Source organism: Salvelinus sp. IW2-2015, linkage group LG30, assembly GCF_002910315.2.
Source record: "Salvelinus sp. IW2-2015 linkage group LG30, ASM291031v2, whole genome shotgun sequence".
NCBI lineage: Eukaryota > Metazoa > Chordata > Actinopteri > Salmoniformes > Salmonidae > Salvelinus > Salvelinus sp. IW2-2015.
Genome location: NC_036869.1, coordinates 3,402,353 through 3,425,077, shown reverse-complemented (window position 1 = coordinate 3,425,077; position 22,725 = coordinate 3,402,353). Strand labels below are relative to the sequence as shown.

At 41.1% G+C, this 22,725-nt stretch overlaps 1 protein-coding gene across 1 annotated transcript in view; it reads right to left on the bottom strand.

The window, feature by feature from the left end:
* Nucleotides 1-590: 590 nt before the first annotated feature.
* LOC111954779 (gamma-aminobutyric acid type B receptor subunit 2-like) overlaps nt 591-22,725 on the bottom strand; it is an 87,505-nt gene continuing 65,370 nt past the window's right edge. The window contains exon 10 of the mRNA XM_070436002.1: nt 591-8,397. Coding sequence (XP_070292103.1) covers nt 8,232-8,397 — 166 coding nt within the window. The 3' untranslated portion in view covers nt 591-8,231. The remainder of the gene's footprint in view (nt 8,398-22,725) is intronic.

Here is a 22,725-nt window from a genome sequence, read left to right as displayed (position 1 = left end):
TGTATCTTCCACACTATCAGTAGTGGTGGTAGGCTACTGGGCTAGGCTAGCTGGGCTCACAATCCCTTTCCCACAGTAGCTTTGCAATATGTATAAAGTATCGTTTGAATCAGTGCATCCCATTGAGACTTCCTGATCAGATTCCTATCGCCATCGAACAGAAAACAGATTATTACATAATACAAAATTGACTTTGAGATCTGAGGTAGGAGCGAGCAGCTTGAAGTCTACAGAGGTCCATAGGTACAGTACAGTAGCCCATGAGGTCGCCTTGCTGTAGCCTCTGCCATACCTCCCATAGGCGACTGTTCTGGGCCTCTGAGCCCTCTGTCTAGAACTGACAAGGTAAATATTTGAGAGCATTATGGAAAGGCCTCTCTTCCTCTGACACGAGGACTCGACACACATTCCTTACATCCAGTTTGCCGCTGGGCCTTGACAGTTGTATTATTTATCATCCTCTACATACTGAGCTTTTCATTACTAATGTATTAGCCATTCTGGCTCTCTGTGTAATGTGTGCTGATTCTAGACAGCTGAGCTCATATGCTGCAACCCGGCACGATTTCATTTTACCCCCACATCATAGCTAGTTATCAAATCAAGCTTTATTTATACAGCACATTTCAGACATGGACTGCAACACAATGTGCTTTACAGGAAAAAACGAATAAAAACGATGACAATTTTTACTACACAACAAACATAAGAGGATAAAAAACAAAATAATAACAATAAAAACTGAACAGCTAAAAAGCACACTAGGGAAAATCAAAGCTAAAAAGGTGTTTTAAGATCTATTTAAAAAATGTCCACAGTTTCGGCACCCCTCAGGTTCTCTGGCAGGCTATTCCAAAGGCTGGGGTCATAATAACTAAAGGCTGCCTCTCCATGTCTCTTGGTCCTAGGCATTGGGATAGTTATAAGGCCAGTGCCAGAGGACCTGAGGGACCTACTGGGTACATAACTTAAAAGCATGTTTGACATGTATTGGGGTGCACCATCGTGGATTGATTTAAAAACCAATGGAATAATCTGAAAATTCTAAAACTCATAGGCTGCCAGGGCAGAAACATTAAAACCGGTGTAATGTGTGCTCTCTGTCTGGTCTTGGTCAGTACCCGTGCTGCAGCATTCTGTATGTTTTTCAGTTGACCAATGGCTTTCTTGGGTAGACCAGACAGGAGAGCACTACAGTAGTCAAGCCTGCTTGTAATAAAAGCATGGATGAGTCTCTCTGTATCAGTCTGAGAGAGAAACGTCCGCACCTTGGCAATGTTCCTCATGGGAAAAGCTATTTTGGTCACATTCCTAATGTGTGATTCAAAATTGAGTTCAGAATCTAAAATAACACCTTGTTTTTTTACATGGTGTTTTATCTTTATTGCCCGTGAATTAAAATGTTAAAATAGTTTATCTAGACTCACAATTTAAAGCAAGAATGACTGGTCTGACATCAAACTCCAGAAATGTAAATATACCTTTTTTGAGAAAGGGCATTGGCAAGATTAGCACCTGTGACCTTCTGGTTCCTATCCCAGTGCCTAGTCCACTACATCAGCAAAGGTGAGGGCACCAAACTAGTTATTTTCACATTTATAAAGCCGTTCAGTAAATTAGTCATTCAGAATATCAGAAGATTAGAAATGTCAGTTAAGTATGTTGGGTAAGGTTGGGCAAAAAAGCTGCATTAGGATTCGAACTGGCAACCTTGGCCTTTTCTCAATTAGATTTGCTCAACTCCTGTGTCCTCTCTCCTCCCTCCTAAAACAGATTTAGCTGGTTGTGCAATATATTTTATAGATAAAAGGATTAGTAGCATATCGTTTTTAAATGTTTGCATGTTTTTCTCCTTCGAGAAAACAATAGCTGATTCAAAGGGGATGTGGCAGATTTCAAAACTCTTCCGCGAAGGACTCCGGTAGGATACCCTTGTGCTTCCTCGCCAAAAGGAGGCTTTCGAGGAGGATCGTCTTCCATTAACCTACTACACTGTGTCATAACCCGTGTTTAACACCCTCCAACCGGCCTCCCTGCAAGCATTTTCTTTATTTGACTCTCACCTGTAAACTCATTCCACTAACCTGTCACTAAGCTCTGCCCACTGAGCATTCATCCAACCAATCAATTCGTCCCGGACTACCTCCGGAAGTGTTCAGGAAGATGTGTAAATAATTGCACTCCATTCTTTGTGGTCATGCATTAATTTGGACTCCTCCTAGAAGGGTTCTGAGGTGAAGAAACAAAGTAGCTTATGAATTCTTAAAGGTTCAATGCAGACTTTTATCTCAATATGAAATCATTTCTGGGTAACAATTAAGTACCTTACAATTAAAATGGTAAGAAAATAAACAAAAATAGCTTCTTAGCAAAGAGCAATTTCTCAAGCAAGAATTTTGCTTGGACTGTCTGTCTGTGAGTGGTCTGAATGGGGATGGAATAACTGAAAACTAGCTGTTATTGGCAGAGAGGTTTGGATCTTTTTCTTTTTGGTCTATTATCAAATTTACTGCCTCAACTCCATCGCACCAAAACAGGCTGAAATTTCAGGCAGTCTTTTCAAACAGCTCTTATTCTAAAAGGGCATTATCATAATTTTCACAGTATTATTGCAACCTCAACCTCATACCTCATTCTGATTTTTCAGGGGGTGCTGCAGCATCCTCAGCACTCCTACTTCCCGCGGCTATGCATAAAACACAGGACAATCACGTTTTGAGTGCACTGGGCCTTTAAACAACCTTGCCTTGTGGATAAAACAGTTGTTTTAATTGCCATTAAAATGAAGATAACTAAGCTCCAAATCCCAAATAACAAAAACATACACTGTGCATTACTTCACTTACATTTTCTTGAAAAGCTAAATGTAAAGAGCAGTAGCCTAAGGGTAGACAACAGTACATCAATAGGTCTTTGAATATGGGCACAATGACACAATCTCTGAAGTTCTTTAACCTATTTTCCATTTTTAATAGATCAAAACAAACATTTTATGGATTTATTTTCAGTCTCACTTTATTTAACGATGATGTGAAAAGTAAAGGCTGTCCATAATATTCAGACTATTAAAGAAGAAGGCTGTTCAAAACCCCCGATAACAACCGATGGTTCCAAAATGTTCTTGTGTTCCAGTGTGATACTTATTTTATACAAGTTTTCATATCTATCTCAACTGTACATACCATAGTTACAGATACTGTAAATAAAAAAGTTTCCATTGAGTTCCAAGTATCATTGTGGGTGTTGTGAACGTCAAGATTTCTTATGAACATAAAGATTTGTATATATAGTTCTCTATCTTTCTGGAATAAGAAAACAGGTTATTGCCCCTCTCATACATATATTTATCATTTAAAATAAGGTTAATATTTATTATTGAACTTAAATTCTACAATGTTTGTATGGTATACCACATATGAAATTGACAAAAACAGTTACAGAATGAATCATTTTATATATATTTATCATATTCTTATATTTTGGGACATATAGATTTTCCAGAAACCCTAATGACAATATATACAAATATATGAATATATATATACAGTACCAGTCAAAAGTTGGGACACACCTACTCATTCAAAGGGTTTTTCTTTATTTCTACTATGTTCTACATTGTAGTATAATAGTGAAAACATTCTAACTATGAAATAACACATGGAATCATGTAGTAACCAAAAAAGTGTTAAACAAATCAAAATATATTTGAGATTTTTCAAAGTAGCCACCCTTTGCCTTGATGACAGCTTTGCACACTCTTGGCATTCTCTCAACCAGCTTCATGAGCTAGTCAACTGTAATGCATTTAAATTAACAGGTGTGCCTTGTTAAAAGTTAATTTGTGGAATTTCTTTCCTTCTTAATGTGTTTCAGCCAATCAATTGTGTTGTGAAAAGGAAGGTCGTGGTATGCAGAAGATAGCCCTATTTGGTAAAAGACCAAGTCCATATTATGACAAGAACAGCTCAAATAAGTAAAGAGAAATGACAGTCCATCATTACTTTATTACATGAAGGTCAGTCAATCTGGAACATTTTGAAAGTGCATTCGCAAAGACCATCAAGTGCTGTGATGAAACTGGCTCTCATGAAGACTGCCACAGGAAAGAAGACCCAGAGTTACCTCTGCTGCAGAGGATAAGTTCATTAGAGTTACTAGCCTCAGAAATTGCAGCCCAAATAAATGCTTCACAAAGTTCAAGTAACAGACACACCTCAACATCAACTGTTCAGAGGAGCCTGTGTGAATCAGGCCTTCATGGTCGAATTGCTGTAAAGAAACCTCTACTAAAGGACACCAATAAGAAGAAGAGACTTGCTTAAGCCAAGAAACACGATGAATGGACATTAGACCTGTGGAAATCTGTCCTTTGGTCTGATGAATCCAAATTTGAGATTTTTGGTTCCAACCACAGTGCCTTTGTGAGACACAGAGTAGGTGAACGGGTGGTCTCTGCATGTGTGGTTCCCTCCGTGAACCATGTAGGAGGAGGTGTGATGGTGTGGGGGTGCTTTGCTGAGTTCACTGTCAGTGATTTATTTAGAATTCAAGGCACACTTAACCAGCATGGCTGCCACAGCATTCTGCAGCGATACGCCATCCCATCTGGTTTGCGTTGTTGGACTATCATTTGTTTTTCAACAGGACAATGACCCAACACATCTCCAGGCTGTGTAAGGGCTATTTGACCAAGAAGTAGAGTGCATCAGATGACCCGACCTCAACCCAATTGAGGTGGCCAACAAGTGCTCAGCATATGTCGGAACTCCTTCAAGACTGTTGGAAAAGCATTCCAGGTGAAGCTGGTTGAGAGAATGCCAAGAGTGTGCAAAGCTGTCATCAAGGAAAAGGGTGGCTACTTTGAAGAATCTAAGATCTAAAATATATTTTGATTTGTTTTTTGGTTACACTTTTTTGGTTACTACATGATTCCATATGTGTTATTTCTTAGTTTTGATGTCTTCACTATTATTCTACAATGTAGAAAATAGTAAAAATAAAGAAAAACCCTTTCATGAGTATGTGTGTCCAAACTTTTGATTGGTACTGTACATGTGCTTTCACCTTTAAACTGAAAGAAACAGAAGAACTGAGGAATACAGAACATTAGCATAAATAAGCAGTGTATTACGAGTTATTATGAGCCCTTTAATTACCAACATTGCATTTGAATAACTTTGTAGATGTTGAGAAATTTTAAAATTAATAATAGAAAATTAGGGCACATTGCAAAGCAAAGTAACAATACCTGATAACCAGCATTTGGCATTTTGTAATAACAATAAAAAGTGACACAGGTGCCGGGAAAGGATTTTTTAAAAGATGTAATTGACCGTTCTATAGGTTCGTTCTGATATAGCCAAAGCTATTAAGTCTTGTACATTTTTATGGCACTCAGCATCTTGCAGCAAGTGTAATGCTGCATGTCATTTACATTATATTGTATAGGGGGGGATTTCTCACAGAATTGTGGCTTTGACATTGACGGATTGATGATGTACTCTTGAAGAATGTGACCAGTCTGCGGAACAACAGGTTTGCAGAACTAAAAGCAAAGTAAAAAAGAAATACAACATTTAAAAAAAAACTGACTTCGAGTGAGAAGAAACAACAGAGTGAATTTGTCATGACAGTTGCAAAAACAGAGGTTACTCTTATGTGAATATACATTTTATTTCATGCCATCTTGAGAAAGCCAAATACCAAATATTCCATACGTACATCGACACCATCAGGGTATCAGCAAATTTTACAGAATCACATATAATGTAATATATAAAATGTGTTTTTTTCTGAATGAACAACCAGACCAGTGTCTCACTTATGGAGGAGAAAGAAAGCTTTTGGCTTCATGGAAGGTCTGTGCTGCTGTGTTGATGCTCTGGACAGGGTTTCTTTAGCCCCAATTGGCTCCAGGCTAGGGGGAGGAGCTCAGACAGGAGTTACATATGGATGTGTCCATTAGCAGACCTGCTCCTCCTCTACCCATCGCTCGTCCTCCAATGGGTTTCTTCTTTGCGGTGGCTGACAGACATCATCAGTGTTCAGATGCCAGGTCCAGCTCACAGAGCAGCCCACTCTCTGGAGTGGAATTGTCCCCAATTTATCTATCTATCCCACACTGTACTGTATGTCCCAGGTGTTGGAGCGTTGAATGGGAAAGAAATCATGACAGCTTGTACAATTTACAGATGGGTTACAGATGCTTGTTTAGTTTAGTTTGCCCAGCCCACACCACCAGCACTACCTACTGGAACTGCTGTATACTGTGGCTCCTGCAGGCTACAGGATACGATTACAGGCACAGTGCTCAACAAACGTCTTTTAACCAAGACACCAATGGTGAAATATATGCTGAAACAAATCTATTTAGACTTCTAATGATGATACGTAGCTTATTCATGGATTTTGTCCACTTTTATGTTTTTTTGTGTGACAACAGTTGTACAAATGAAATAACGTTAGCTAGCTATGTCTACGGCCCTTTTTACAACAATAAATTACCTTTGGGCCGACTACACAGAAAAACATTTTAAAAGCAACTATGAGTTATGTTCCACTGTTGCTAAGTGGCAGGTGATTTTTCACAACATCACTGTATAGTAGACCTGCCACGATATACAGATGCTTCTCTCCCAGTCTGTGGTGCCATTGTTTCGTTGACTGACAGTGCTGGGGTCTCCTGGATAGGGTTCAAATACAGCTCACATGCATCTTCCACTTGCCATTTTGGTAATTGAAATTCAGATTTACTGATTGAAACAACTTAAAACTTAATTTCACTGTTTCGAAACTACCAATGGAACCTAACTGACAAACACACTTCCTTGTCACTCTTCACTATCTGCATATATTTCTTGTCAACAGAACTTCTTCCCGAGTTTTTAATCTCAGTTTTGCACCACTTTTGATGCTGCCTGACCATGCACCTATTTCATTGACTTATGAAACATATGGTCATTACAAAGCCTCTCCTTCAGCCTCACAACAGTGAGGTAACAGAGCTCTGGGTGCTGCGTTGGGTGGTCCCCACTCCCTACATAGAGTGACATGACAGTTTCTGGACCATTTACACTGGTAGGGCGAAGACCAACCCGTTGTAATGGAAGCTTGCTGGTCTTCAGACTGATCTTTGGCAAAGCCTTGTCAGGACACCTAACACCACTAGGATACGGTGAGCACTTTACCTAAAGGTGTGTATCTTTCTGTGTTTGTGTAGGTGACTATTTGTTTGTGTTCATGTCGTACTGTACATAGAGTCACATTACTATTAGTTCCTGGAAATCTATTCTGTTTGGTTCTGTTGCCCGCTAAGCCCAGAATGGCATTAACCTGTACTGTAGCATGTCATGCTTGTTTGGAGACAAATTAAACTATGGTAGTTGAAACACATTAAAAACCTATGAAACGAGATAGTATAATCTTTAAGAAAAATGAATGGTGCAAATTTAGCAAAGTGGAAAATAAGCTGTGTGAAAGTTAAAAGAATTGGCCGCTGGTGCCTTACTTCTTGCCAATGGCCAATCCATTTAACATAATTAACATACTACAATGAGGCAGTAATATTACACAAACCAATTTGTCTTACATTTTGCTTTGTAGGATGCCAGTTTTTAAGTTTTTATATGAGTTTTTCAGGACCTACGCTGATACAGACCTGCCCCCCATCCCCCCATATATTAATTGACAGCATACTCAATCAAAGCTTACGGTAAGTCAAAGTCAGTATGATATTTACATGTTTGTTCACAATGGTGAATTATGATGAATCCTACGTCAGTCCGATCTGGAACTCCTTTGTTCCTATAGTAACACCTAACACCTTCTAGGCATTGAAGTAGCGAAATACTCAAGTTTTGACAAGTTCACACATAGTCAAGTGTATGGCAAAAGAAAAACAACAACAACATAAAACCTTCCGAAGCAGATACGCTACTGGTCAGGTCTGGTCCTCTGCTGCCTGGGGGGGRGGGGGGGGGGGGGGGGKGGGGGGGGGTTGTAGCTGTGGATGTGTCATCGTTTGTAAGGTCCTCTGTGCCCTCTCCCCTTTCCCCGACCCATGGTTCTAGAGAGGGGGTCTAGAGACCAAGGCATGAAGAGTGGATCAAACTTCCCTCTCCCTGGTCCAACACACATATTATTCCACTATCGCTGATGAACTCAGTCACAGTCTGCTTGTTGTTGTTTTTTACACGGATGTCTTTCTTGGTAGCGCCAGGGGCGACTGATGCTCACAGGCCTGAGACCATGACCCGGTAGGACGGCGGCATGTGTCTGTGCCGCGGGCTGGAGCTGGGGCTGGCGTTGGGGCTGGTACAGCTGGCGTCCACCCCCCCTATGGAGGGTAGGTAGGCATGGTGCAGGATGGGCAGCTGCAACGACAGCCTGCGCTGTATGCTGTGGACGGAGAGAGAAAGAGAGAGACGCGGTGATGTGACATAGCATGTTAAGCATAATTAAACATCATTATATTCACCTGACTAAATAAAGGTTTACATTGAGGGATTCTTTTTCCCATGTGTGCTGTCAAAGTGTTAAATCCTCTAAAAATATATGTATTTCTAAATCTCTGTGGTGCTACATTGCATACATACTGTACATACAGCACAGTACACGTAAAATAACTATTTAAATCCAGACAGCTTCTGTATGTGCTGTTTTACTCTCAATAATTGAAATGGGTTTTTTGTACACCAGCACGTGTGATTAAGGTTAAAGTGTTTTCTAAAGCTCTTAACTCCAACAATGATGCAGTAATCAATATCAATGTAGTACTACAAATAACATGGTAGAACAAAAACACACAAGATCTAAAAAATAAGAAGAACAAGATAAAGTAAGTAAGCATACAATATACAGACACAGTTCCAGTACCGTATTTACAATGTGCAGACATACTGGATCGATAGAGTTAGATATGTATAGGGGTAAGGTCACTAGGCATCAGGATATATGATGAACAGAGTAGCAGCATCATATATGATGACTGTATGTGATTGTGTGTGTGTAGAGTCAGTATAAATATACAGTATGTGCAATGAGGGCCCATGCCAAACCTTTTCAACCTCCTGAGGGGAAAGAGGGGCTGTTGCGCCTTCTTCACGACTACGCGTGTGTGTGGACCATTTTAAGTTCTTAGTGATTTGGAATCTGAGGAACTGGTAGCTCTCGACCCACTCCACTGCACTCAACGCAATCTCACATTACATGACACATTCGGAGTACTATTTTAAAAATGTCATATTCTATAAAACAAAATAATTTTCCGCATTTAGTACCCTAGTATGGGTATTCCGACACAGTGACTTCTCACTTCTCACTGGCATTACCACTCACAGTCAAAAAGACTTCCTGGTCCCTTCACACCCCTCTCCACCCCATACTGTAACACACCAGAGAGCCTCTCTGGTCCTTTCACCCCCCCAGCCCCCCCCCCACCACCCCCCACAGTAACACATCAGAGGGTGGGGGTCTTCTTCTAAACCCAATCCCTCAAGCATCACTGGCCATAGGGGAGAACCGGGACGAAAGTAACACTTTTAGTTTTTCCTCAGAGATCGATAGAGCTAGAGACACCAAATGTTATGACAAACAACTTATACAGGTCCTCTACCATTAGCAACTGTAATTTCATTTCTAGGGTAAATGAGTTGAAATGAAATAGACAGAGAACAGAACTACTGTACCATTACTTTTGTACCTGCAGGCGGGGCGGGAGTAACACAGCCTTGGGATGGAAGTAACAGCTCGTGAGAAGTGCACACTATCTGTCTTATCTCCATGTTTTGTATCTTCTGGTTTGTAATGCTCATTACGTTCAAGCAATGTACTATCAGATATAATTTCATGTTTGTGTCAATTTGAATAATTATTTTGCCTTACAATATTAATCCGACTAAAATGGATCCCATAATAGCTATATTAACCATCATTTTTTAATCTCACTTTAATAGGAATGTAGTAGGTGATAATTTTCACTATTTACGATGAGTATTTGTGCCCTACTTATGCTTAGCTCCAGCTGTCCTTGTCATGTGCCTTACTTGTGTCTTGATAGTGTCATGACGTTGGGTTGGGGGTAGGTTTACGACAGTCATAAATACCTCTTTCCCCCTTTTTCTCTCTCCCCACTATAACTGATGTGACATAAGGAAACCCATGGGTTAACATAGAGATTCTGGGTAACATCAGAAGTTGGGGGAAATGAACTATATTCTGGTAATCCGACCAACTGAACACATGCGGTGGTACTTAAGGTATATTATGTCAGTTCGGTTGCCCTCTGACACATTCTCATCAATGATAGAATGACATAAACTCTACTGTAGAAAGTCTAAACGTCAGAGGTATCGGATTCACATGGAATTGTTGTTTAATTCAAATGTTTGAATATGAGATTATTTGTGAAGAGATTAAATGTAAATTTAGCTTCCAAATGAGAGATCTGGGTTTTCATAAATTTGGCTTCTGCTCAACCAGTGGCCCGCCCCTGTGAAGAGGCATGGGTTATAAACTTTTCAGACACACCCCTCTCCCTCCACTATATAAATCCATTGACAAAAATGTAACTTCCTGTTCCGGGTACACCAGGATGACGGTCCTGTGTCAGAATGGTTCAGACAGTAACTACAGAACTAGGCCAACATCAGCATGGACTTTGATTGTGAATGGTATGAACTTTGAACTCGTGTTCACTACAGAAGTGATATCTCCTAGCCGTTGAGTTGGCAACAGCTGCTACAAACGCAGGTTAGGAAGGACAGTCCGAGTATCCCGTCTTCCACACACAACGTTACTACAACGTATCCCGTGACTACCAGAGACATTCTCCAAAGGACAGAGGACTCGGGTTGGCGATACGGCCTTCCATCTACCACCAACCTACTGAAGCGCAGCTCAGAGTAAATATGTATTGCATTTTCCTTGTCAAATGGGCGGTAATTTAGAATGCATAAGATACTRTATTTACGAGAGCACAGCTTTTGCCCTGTCCCTGTCTCCCGCTCTTTCACGAAGACTTAGGCCATTCCCTTTGTGTAACAAGCTGTCATATCTATACCGCCCGCTAGGGACGTTTTTCTGTATGACGTAATTTGTGATCAAGTTATGATTTAATTGTATATGTGTGATTCTGTGTGATTAGTTAGGTATTTAGTAAATAAATAATTAAACCCAATTTTGTATTGCTGATTCAACTTGTTAGCCAGGATTCTTGCAGATAATCAAGGACTTACAACTTTCAGATGAGACTGAATAAAATGACGATTAATGTGACTGCTATTTAGTAAAATGTTGCTAAATCTTTAAGAGTTTATTCGAAAGATAACAGCTCTATAAATATTATTTCGTGGTGTCCCTCTCTAGTTAATTAATATTTACATGATTAGTTCAATCAGGTAATATTAATTACGGAGAAATTATTTTATAGAATAGCATGTCATAGCAATCAATCTGGCATAGTCAAAGACACGACAATAGAATAAACGCCTTCATTCTCTTCACAAATGGAAATCTAATCATGCTTATCACATTTCCATGTCTTGACATAAGGTCATTGACCACCAGAATCAGAAAGATATATATTTTTAACCACTGAACTGTTGATAAAACATTATGTGAGAAGCTGATCCATCAAGTCAATCAAGGCATAATTCTAATGATGTCATGTATAATTTTCAAACATTCAGTCACTTGTTGATATTTTGCGAACATTATAAAAGCAATATGAACTAGAGGAGACAATGGCCTGTGCTTTAAGTTTTATTTTATTCCAGGTCATCAGTTTATATTGCGTTACTTTCGCCCCACCCATCTCTCCTGTAACTTTTCCCAGGCTAACACCCAAGACTAGTTAGCATGATACATGAAACCTACAGTGTAATCAGAAAGTATTCAGACCCCTTGACTTTTTCCACATTTTGTTAGCCTTATTCTAAAATTGATGAAGTTCTTATCAATCTACACACAATACCCAATAATGAAAAAGCAAAAACTGTTGTTTTTTTATTTTAGAAAATGTATTAAAAATAAAAAACTATTCAGACACCTTTGGCAGCAATTACAGCCTCGAGTATTCTTGGGTATGACGCTACAAGCTTGGCACACCTGTATTTGGGGAGTTTCTCCCATTCATCTCTGCAGATCCTCTCAAGCTCTGTCAGGTTTGGCTCTGGCTGGGCCACTCAAGGACATCCAGAGACTTTTCCTGTTGGAAGGTGAACCCTTCGCACCAGTCTGAGATCCTGAGCACTCTGGAGCAGGTTTTCATCAAGGATTTCTCTGTACTTTGCTCCATTAATCTTTCCCTCGATCCTGACTAGTCTCTTAGTCCGTGCCGCTGAATAACATCCCCACAGCATGATGCTGCCACCACCATGCTTCTCCGTAGGCATGGTGCCAGGTTTCTTCCAGACGTGACGCTTGGCATTCAGGCCAAAGAGTTCAATCTTGGTTTCATCAGACCAGAGAATCTTGTTTCTCATGGTCTGAGAGTCTTTAGGTGCCTTTTGGCAAACTCCAAGCGGGCTGTCATGTGCCTTTTACTGAGGAGTGGCTTCCATCTGGCCACTCTACCATAAAGGCCTGATTGGTGGGGTGCTGCAGAGATGGTTGTCCTTCTGGAAGGTTCTCCCATCTCCACAGAGGAACTCTGGAGCTCTGTCAGAGTGACCATCGGGTTCTTGGTCACCTCCCTGACCAAGGCCCCTCTCCCCTGATTGCTCAGTTTGGCCGAGCGGCCAGCTCAGAAGGAGTCTTGGTGGTTCCAAATTTCTTCCATTTAAGAATGATGGAGGCCACTGTGCTCTTGGGGACCTTCAATGCTACAGACGTTTTTTTTGTACCTTTCCAGAGATCTGTGCCTCGACACAATCCTGTCTCGGAGCTCTAAGGACAATTCCTTTGACAGGTGTGTACCTTTCCAAACAGACTAAACAGACCAGGCCAGGGTTTGGGGTTAATGAGAGAAGTTAATGAGAGAAGTGAAAAATTCTTCCTTTAAAGCTTCCTTTTTCTTAATCTAAAGGCACAACCTAGATTCGAGCCAATGTCTTAAGTACTCCAATTTTGTCAAAAACAACTTTATATCAAAGGAGTGCCTTTGATTTGACGGCCTGCACAGGCGCAGTTCGTTGCGGGACGACCGTTAGACCAGATGAGATGACATTGCTTACAAGTGTGATCGGGGATTTCTATTGGAGAAGCAGTTTTAGCTTAGCTTTAGTTTAATCTTCATGCTGTACTGTCTTTGACTAAACACAACTCTACAACCAAAAAACACTCCCGGGTCTGTTTTTTTTTCAAGCAGAAATTTGCTTCCTGCAACACAAACTCAAAAAAGCTCTGGGACACTGTAAAGTGGAGAATAAGAACACCTCCTCCCAGCTGCCCACTGCACTGAGGATAGGAAACACTGTCACCACCGATAAATCCACTATAATTGAGAATTTCAATAAGCATTTTTCTACGGCTGGCCATGCTTTCCACCTGGCTACCCCTACCGCGGTCCAAACAGCACTGGCACCCCCCACAGCAACTCTCCCAAGCCTTCCCCATTTCTCCTTCTCCCAAATCCAGTCAGCTGATGTTCTGAAAGAGCTGCAAAATCTGGACCCCTACAAATCAGCCGGGCTACACAATCTGGACACTTTCTTTTCTAAAATGATCTGCCGAAATTGTGCAACCCTATTACTAGGCCTGTTCAACCTCTCTTTCGTGTCGTCTGAGATTCCCAAAGATTGGAAAGCAGCTGCGGTCATCCCCCTCTTCAAAGGGGGGACACTCTTGACCCAACTGCTACAGACCTATATCTATCCTACCCTGCCTTTCTAAGGTCTTCGGAAGCCAAGTCAACAAAACAGATTACCGGACCATTTCGAAATCCCACCATACCTTCTCTGCTAGCAATGCATCGGTTTCAGAGCTGGTCAGGGTGCACCTCAGCCACGCTCAAGGTCCTAAACAATATCCTAACCGCCATCGATAAGAAACAATACTGTGCAGCCGTATTCATTTACCTGGCCAAGGCTTTCGACTCTGTCAATCACCACATCCTCATCGGCAGACTCGATAGCCTTGGTTTCTCAAATGATTGCCTCGCCTGGTTCACCAACTACTCTCTGATAGAGATCAGTGTGTAAATCGGAGGGCCTGTTGTCCGGGCCTCTGGCAGTCTCTATGGGCGTGCCACAGGGTTAAATTCTTGGACCGATTCTCTTCTCTGTATACATCAATCATGTCGCTCTTGCTGCTGCGCGAGTCTCTGATCCACCTCTACGCAGACGACACCATTCTGTATTACTTCTGGCCCTTCTTTGGACACTGTGTTAACAACCCTCCAGATGAGCTTCAATGCCATACAACTCTCCTTCCGTGGCCTCCAATTGCTCTTAAATGCAAGTAAAACTAAATGCATGCTTTCAACTGATCGCTGCCTGCACCTGCGCCGCCCGTCCCATCAACTACTCTGGACGGTTCTGACTTAGAATATGTGGACAACTACAAATACCTAGGTGTCTGGTTAGACTGTAAACTCTCATTCCAGACTCACATCAAAACATCTCCAATCCAAAGTTAAATCTAGAATTGGCTTCCTATTTCGCAACAAAGCATCCTTCACTCATGCTGCCAAACATACCCTTGTAAAACTGACCCATCTACCGATCCTCGACTTCGGCGATGTCATTTACAAAATAGCCTCCAATACCCTACTCAATAAATTGGATGCAGTCTATCACAGTGCCATCCGTTTTGTCACCAGAGCCCCATATACTACCCACCACTGCGACCTGTACGCACTTGTTGGCTGGCCCTCGCTTCATACTCGTCGCCAAACCCACTGGCTCCAGGTCATCTACAAGACCCTGCTAGGTAAAGTCCCCCCTATCTCAGCTCGCTGGTCACCATAGCAGCACCCACCTGTAGCACGCGTCCAAGCAGGTATATCTCTCTGGGTTGCCCCCAAAACCATTCTTCCTTTGGCCGCCTCTCCTTCCAGTTCTCTGCTGCCAATGACTGGAATGAACTACCAAATTCTCTGGAACTGGAAACACTTATGTCCTCACTAGCTTTAAGCACCAGCTGTCAGAGCAGCTCACAGATTACTGCACCTGTACATAGCCCATCTATAATTTAGCCAAACAACTACCTCTCCCCCTACTGTATTTATTATTTTGCTCCTTTGCACCCCATTATTTCTATCTCTACTTTGCACATTCTTCCACTGCAAATCTACCATTCCAGTGTTTTACTTGCTATATTGTATTACTTCGCCACCATGGCCTTTTTTTTGCCTTTACCTCCCTTATCTCACCTCATTTGCTCACATTGTATATAGACTTATTTTCTACTGTATTATTGACTGTATGTTTGTTTTACTCCATGTGTAACTCTGTGTTGTTGTATGTGTCGAACTGCTTTGCTTTATCTTGGCCAGGTCGCAATTGTAAATGAGAACTTGTTCTCAACTTGCCTACTAGTTAAATAAATGTGGAATAACTAAAAATAAAATAAAATATTGCGCAAAACCATTTTTTGTTTATTACTTGGTTGAAACATGGGTCAGGACTGGTCTGTTTTTTGGAACGTGCTGACTTCACTACATCATTCTAGCTTTTGTGTTATCTGTGAAAATGGGCATTAATTTCACCCCGTTTTACTTTCGTCCCTGCTCTCCCCTACACTACATTCTCCCTCTCTTCCTCTCCCTCCCCTCGCCTCCTCTCCTCTCTCCTCCCTCTCCTCCCCATTCCCCTCAACTCCTCCCCTCTCCTTTCCTTTCCTCTCCTCTCCCCTCCCCTCGCCTCCTCTCCCCTCCTCTCCTCCCCTTTCCCCTCCACTCCTCCCCTCTCCATTCCTTTCCTTTCCTCTCCCCTACTCCCCTCCTCTCCTCCCCTTTCTTCTCTTCTCCTCTCCTCCCTTCCCTCTCCTACCCTTTCATCTCCTCCCCTTCCCTTTCCTACCCTTTCCTCTAACCTCGTCTCCCTCCACTAACCCATTAATCCAAGCTCTTCAGGCTTTGGGGATCGATCATCTGAAAAAAAAGAAAATTCATGCTTCCACTTGGTGTGACAGACCACATCTCACCTCCCTGCTAAAGCCATCGCTTTTCAAGCCAATTGCGTAACCAAATGCCAGTTATGTAAAGATATCCAGTTGAAGTCGGAAGTTTACATACACCTTAGCCAAATACATTTAAACTCAGTTTTTCACAATTCCTGACATTTAATCCTAGTAAAAATTCCCTGTCTTAGGTCATTTGGAATACCACTTTATTTTAAGGATCTGAAATGTCAGAATAATAGTAGAGAGAATGACTTATTTCAGATTTTATTTCTTTCATCACATCCCCAGTGGGTCAGAAGTTACATTACACTCAATTAGGTATTTGGTAGCATTGCCTTTAAATTGTTTAACTTTGGGTCAAACACTTTGGGTAGCCTTCCACAAGCTTCCCACAATTAAGTCCTCCTGACAGAGCTGGTGTAACTGAGTCAGGTTTGTAGGCCTCCTAGCTCGCACATGCTTTTCAGTTCTGCCTACAAATGTTCTATAGGATTGAGGTCAGGGCTTGTGATGGCCACTCCAATACCTTGACCTGTTGTCCTTAAGCCATTTTGCCACAATTTTGGAAGTATGCATGGGGTCATTGTCCATTTGGAAGATCCATTTGCGACCAAGCTTTAACTTCCTGACTGATGTCTTGAGATGTTGCTTCAATATATCCACATCATTTTCCTCCTCCTGATGCCATCTATTTTATGAAGTGTACCAGTCCCTCCTGCAGCAAGCACCCCCACAACATGATGCTGCCACCCCCGTGCTTCACGGTTGGGATGGTGTTCTTCGGCTTGCAAGCCTCCCCCTTTTTCCTACAAACATAACGATGGTCATTGTGGCCAAACAGTAAAATTTTTGTTTCATCAGACCAGAGGACATTTCTCCAAAAAGTGAAATCTTTGTCCCCATGTGCAGTTGCAAACCGTAGTCTGGCTTTTTTTATGGCTGTTTTGAAGCAGTGGCTTCTTCCTTGCTGAGCAGCCTTTCAGGTTATGTCGATATAGGACTCGTTTTACTGTGGATATAGATACTTTGTACCTGTTTACTCCAGCATCTTCACAAGGTCATTTGCTATTGTTCTGGGATTGATTTGCACTTTTCGCACCAAAGTACGTTCATCTCTAGGAGACAGAACGCGTCTCCTTCCTGAGCGGTATGGCGGCTGCATGGTCCAATGGTGTTTATACTTGCGTACTATTGTTTGTACAGATGAACATGGTATCTTCAGGCGTTTGGAAATTGCTCCCAAGGATGAACCAGACTTGTGGAGATCTATAATTATTTTTCTGAGGTACACCTCCAATTGACTCAAATTATGTCAATTAGCCTATCAGAAGCTTCTAAAGCAATGACATCATTTTCTGGCATTTTCCAAGCTTTTTAAAGGCACAGTCAACTTAGCGTATGTAAACTTCTTACCCACTGGATTTGTGATACAGTGAATCATAAGTGAAATAATCTGTCTGTAAGCAATTGTTGGAAAAAATATTTGTGTCATGCACAAAGTAGATGTCCTAACAGACTTGCCAAAACTATAGTTTGTTAACAATACATTTGTGGAGTAGTTGAAAAACGAGTTTTAATGACACCAACCTAAGTGTATCTAAACTTCCGACTTCAACTGTATATATATATATTTTTAAACCTGTCATCCTCATACACTAGCTAGACCTTATAATAACCATGCATAACTGACCCCAATGCATCTAGGGGAAACTTCTCCACACAGAAACTAAAGTAGGGAGGATGGGTCGTATCTGAGACTGTTTAGCAATCCAAAAGTTGCTCTCCCCTAGGTTGCTCGAGTCGCGTCGGGGATAACAGTAGCATTTTAGCTAACTAACCCTTCCCCTAACCCGTATTCTAAATTTAACTCAATTCACCTTATCTGCTACATAAATTCACTTAACCTTTGTTGTTTTAGTTCCCCTAAACATCAACATAAATTCTCCCCATAATTCTCCTGGTCTCAGAGAAAGACGTATAATACTATACGTCCAACAAGACATACGATAACGTACATCAGGGTTCCCAAACTGGTGGCCCACGAGCCAAATCTGGGCGGCCAGCAATATTATCTGGCCCCCCAAAGCCCCCCAAATTAATTATGAATATAAAAAATATATATATAATAATAATAAAAAATCTCGTACCCAAAATGCAAAAACTCCCAAATGCAATTTCCCAAGAAGGAAGTTACCCTACCTAAATAATGCAAAAGTTACATGTTTACTTCATTCATGAGGAGAGAGAATGCAGGAGACTAATAAAGCAGGTAGCGGAGCATTTTGTGGCGCTGCAATGTAAAGCTGCAACTACAGCGCAATTAATATGAGGGGAACAGCGCCTGGTGCTGAAAATATAGCTAACCTGCTATGCAAGCGTTGCACAGCAACAGATGTGTAAAACATACACCAGTAGAGTCATTCACTTCAACAATAATCTTCATTTTAATTTGACTTTACAAATAACAAGAGGGCTTAATTGGAGTCTATTTCTTCCCGAGCCTAGGCCTATATAAAATAACTTAACTGGCTGAGGTAGGCTATGAGGCTTAACAGCATCTTTTACAATTAAAAAATATTTGTCCTAATATAAGTGTGATGTTTTTTATTAGGCCTATTTACAATTGCAACTGGCCAAAAATGTAGCATCCTACATAAAACAATAATTTAATGAAAAAAAGGCGATGTCTGTATCTGAATAGCTGTATCGGGACAGGCTGCTGTAACGACAGAACAAACAGAAAATACTGTCAGCTTGAGACCTAAATATCCCTGAATAAGCACTCACAATAATGTTAGTATTTACTAAATACAGTCATATAGGCCACTTAGTGACTTACTCAATGGGAAAAGTTGCATTTCCCTTCGGACACGATCTTGTGGATGTCGCGTGAGATGGATGTGATTTTGAATGCACAGGCTGTCCTCGATTGACTTATGTAAAAAGCCAGTTGCTGTCGTCAGTCTATACTGCACTCATTGAGGAAAATGCAGACTCGCAGGTGTAAGTCAACCCAAACATTGTTAGTACATGAAATGCAAGTTTCTTTATAGTGCTGTATTTCTCTGAGCATGCCACCCAAAACGCACACAAGGACTCGGCACTCCCGAGTGCATCCCTGAGATGGCTCGATGTCTGGAATTCAATCAGCTCAGTTTCAATTGTGGCATCATCCAGCGAGGGTATCGTTTTCTTAGCAAGGGAGGAGACTTCTCCACCTGGGCAGACTGTGAAAGGATCACGTACAAACGCAATGGTATCCTTGGGCCTGATGTAGTCTTCAAATCTGGTGGAGAAGTTGTCTGGTCCCTCTGTCTGCCGTTTTCAGTGTGCTGAAGTGCAGTAGCCTTCCAGATGACAAGTCCAAATTGAACAACTCAAGCTTCCTAGTAAAGGCCGGTCCACGACTGCGTTCCCTCTTCCTTGTAACTGCAGATTTAACCCGTTTAAGTGACAGAAATTGCCAGCCAAAAAAGATGTGTGTGTAGCTTGCAGTTAAAGCTTCTGTCTGGGGCGGGAAGGCCACTTTTAAAGTGCCATGCTTGGATTCATAGTGCCTTCTGAGATTGAATTCCTCGCAAACAGACATTTTCATTGCAAAAGATGGTAAGATGAACACATATCTCTCTGTACATTCTTTCCCGAAACTTCAATTTTCATTACCCACCTTTCTTTTGATACTTTTTGATAGTGACATTTTCTCTTGGTATCAAGCTAATTATTCTGAACGAATGTTGACGTTAAAACAATAGTGTAGCCTGCAGTAGACTACGTAGACCTGTTTTCCCCCACCAATCAACGCACAGAGAAATAGACAATAATAATAATTGAATAGAGACATGGGGATTTTATGAGCGTAATCAGATCGAAATTATTATGTTATTGTCACTGAGTTTATTATGTATTAATCAGATGTGTTAAAAGTGTTGTTTAATTTGTAGTGTAGGCCAATTGATTGTGCTAATATTATATACTAATTATGTTCTGGCCCACCGACTATTAGCTCAGTATTTTTGGGGGCCTGAGGCCAAACCTAGTTGACGTACCCTGACTTACATCCTCCAATTTGTGTGCTATTGTACGGCCAGGTCAGACAAATGATAATATAGGTCCACAAATTCATATTATATTGTAGGACCGCTATAGAGCTCACCAGCTTGTAACCCTAAAACCGTTCAGCCAACCTATGGGGGAAATTAATGGGGAAAGAATAGCGTTTTGGGATAAATTCTGAAAATAAGGTCTGAGGTTAACACAAGCTTAGGAGATGTTATATGATTTTTTATGAGATAACATCAGTCAGGTAATAACATGATCTTTATAAATTATGAAGCCTTTGTGTTTTATGTGCTTTTTTAAATTACATACATGCTTAAAAATGCACAAACAGTGTTGTTAGCTGATGAAGATGATCTCATAGAATAAAACGTATAAGATCTCCTGGGCCTGTGTTTCCAACAGACCTTATTGTTGGGGTGTATCCTTATTGTTGGGGTGTATCCTTATTGTTGGGGTGTATCCTTATTGTTGGGGTGTATCCTTATTGTTGGGGTGTATCCTTATTGTTGGGTTGTATCCCAGCTTTCCCCCCCCCCCCCTCCCACATAACCTGACATTACTATTTAACTTTATTCCAGTTATAATGTAACCTAATGCAGCATACAGAATAATACAAATTGCAGAGACCATGTTGCGCTCTCTCTCTCCCTCGCTCTTCCCTCCACCCTCTCTCTATCTCTCCCTCCATGTGATCAAACATTAATGTGGAGTGGGAATAGCTCAGAGTGTCTCCTGTCTATTTTCAGGCCTTGCTGCCAGTGCTGCTTCCAATCGTAGCCGTAAATCACTGGTTACATACATAAGCTCTCTCTCTTCTCTCTCTTCTCTCTCTCTTCTCTCTCTCTCTTCTCTCTCTTCTCTCTCTTCTCTCTCTCTTCTCTCTCTCTCTTCTCTCTCTCTCTTCTCTCTCTCTCTCTCTTCTCTCTCTCTCCAGTTGAAATAAACAATAAACAAAAGTAAAAAGACAAAACATCATCAACAAAATCTATTACAAACTAACACTAAACACTCACAAAAGTTTCTAAATGATAAAGACATTTCAAGCGTTATATTATCAGCTATGTACAATGTTTTACCAATGTGCAAATTGTTGTAGTACGAATAGCAGGGGCAGATAAACAAATACATATTGGTGGTATTTACAATGTTGTTTGTGCTCCACTGGTTGCCCTTTTCTCATGGCAACGGGCCAAATCTTGCTGCTGTGATGGCACACTACGCTATTTCGCCCAACAGATATGGGAGTTAATCAGTGTTTGATTTGTTTTCAAATTATTTGTGGGTCTGTGTGATCTGTGGGAAATATGTGTCTCTAATGTGGTCATACATTTGGCAGGAGGATATGAAGTGCATCTCAGTTCCACTTATGTCTTTTCTTGAGAGCCAGGTCTACCTACGGTGGCCTCACTCAATAGCAAGGCTATGCTCACAGAGTCTGTATATAGTCAAGGATTTTTTTAAACTTTAGGTCAGTCACAGTGGTCAGGTATTCTGCCACTGTGTACTCTCTGTTTAGGGCCAGATAGCATTCCAATTTGCTCAGTTTTTTTGGTTGATTCTTTCCAATCTGTCAAATAGTGATAATTGATCTTTCTCATAATTTTGCTGGGTCTAATTGTGTTGCTGTCCTGGGGCTCTGTGGGATCTGTTTGTGTTTATGAACAGAGTCCCAGATCCAGCTAGCTGAGGGGACTCTTCTCTAGTTTCATCTTTCTGTAGGTGAGGGCTTTGTGGTAGAATGTGTGGGCATCGCTTCCTTTTAGGTAGTTGTAGAATTTAACAGCTCTTTTCTGGATTTTGTTAACTAGTGGGTACATTCCTAATTATACTCTGCAAGAATTGTTAGTTTTTTTTGCATCGTTCACAAATATATTTTTGGTGAATGGACCCCAGACCTCACAACCATAGAGGGCAATGGGTTCTATAACTGATTTAAGTATTTTTAGCCAGATCCTAATTAGGATGTTGAGTTCAATGTTTTTTTTGATGGCATAGAAGGCCCTTCTTGCCTTGTCTCTTAGATCGTTCACAGCCTTGTGGCTGTTACCTGTGGTGTTGATGTTAAGGCCGAGGTAGGTATGCTTTGTGTTCTCTAGGGCCACAGTTTCTAGATACAATTTGTATTTGTTGTCTTGGCTACTGGACCTTTTTTGGAACACCATTATTTTTGTCCGACTGAGTTTTACTGTCAGGGCCCAAGTCTGACAGAATCTGTGCAGAAGATCTAGATGGTGCTTCTAGGTGACAGAAGCACCAGATAATCAGCAAACAGCAAATTCGATTTCCAAGTCGGGTGAGACCAGGTGCTGCAGACTGCTCTAGTGCCCTCGACAATTCATTGATATATACAGTATGTTGAATAGGGTGGGGCTCAAGCTGCATACCTGTCTCACCCCATGGCCCTGTGGAAAGACATCTGTGTGTTTTTAACGACACACTTGTGTACATAGATTTTATAATGTCATATGTTTTTCCTAATGGCAATGTCATATGTTTTTCCCCGAACACACTTTTCATCACTTTGTATAGCATATCCGAATGCCAAATTAAGTCAAAAGCTTTTTTTATTTTGTTTTGTTTTGTCTTTAATATATGTTTCTAAGT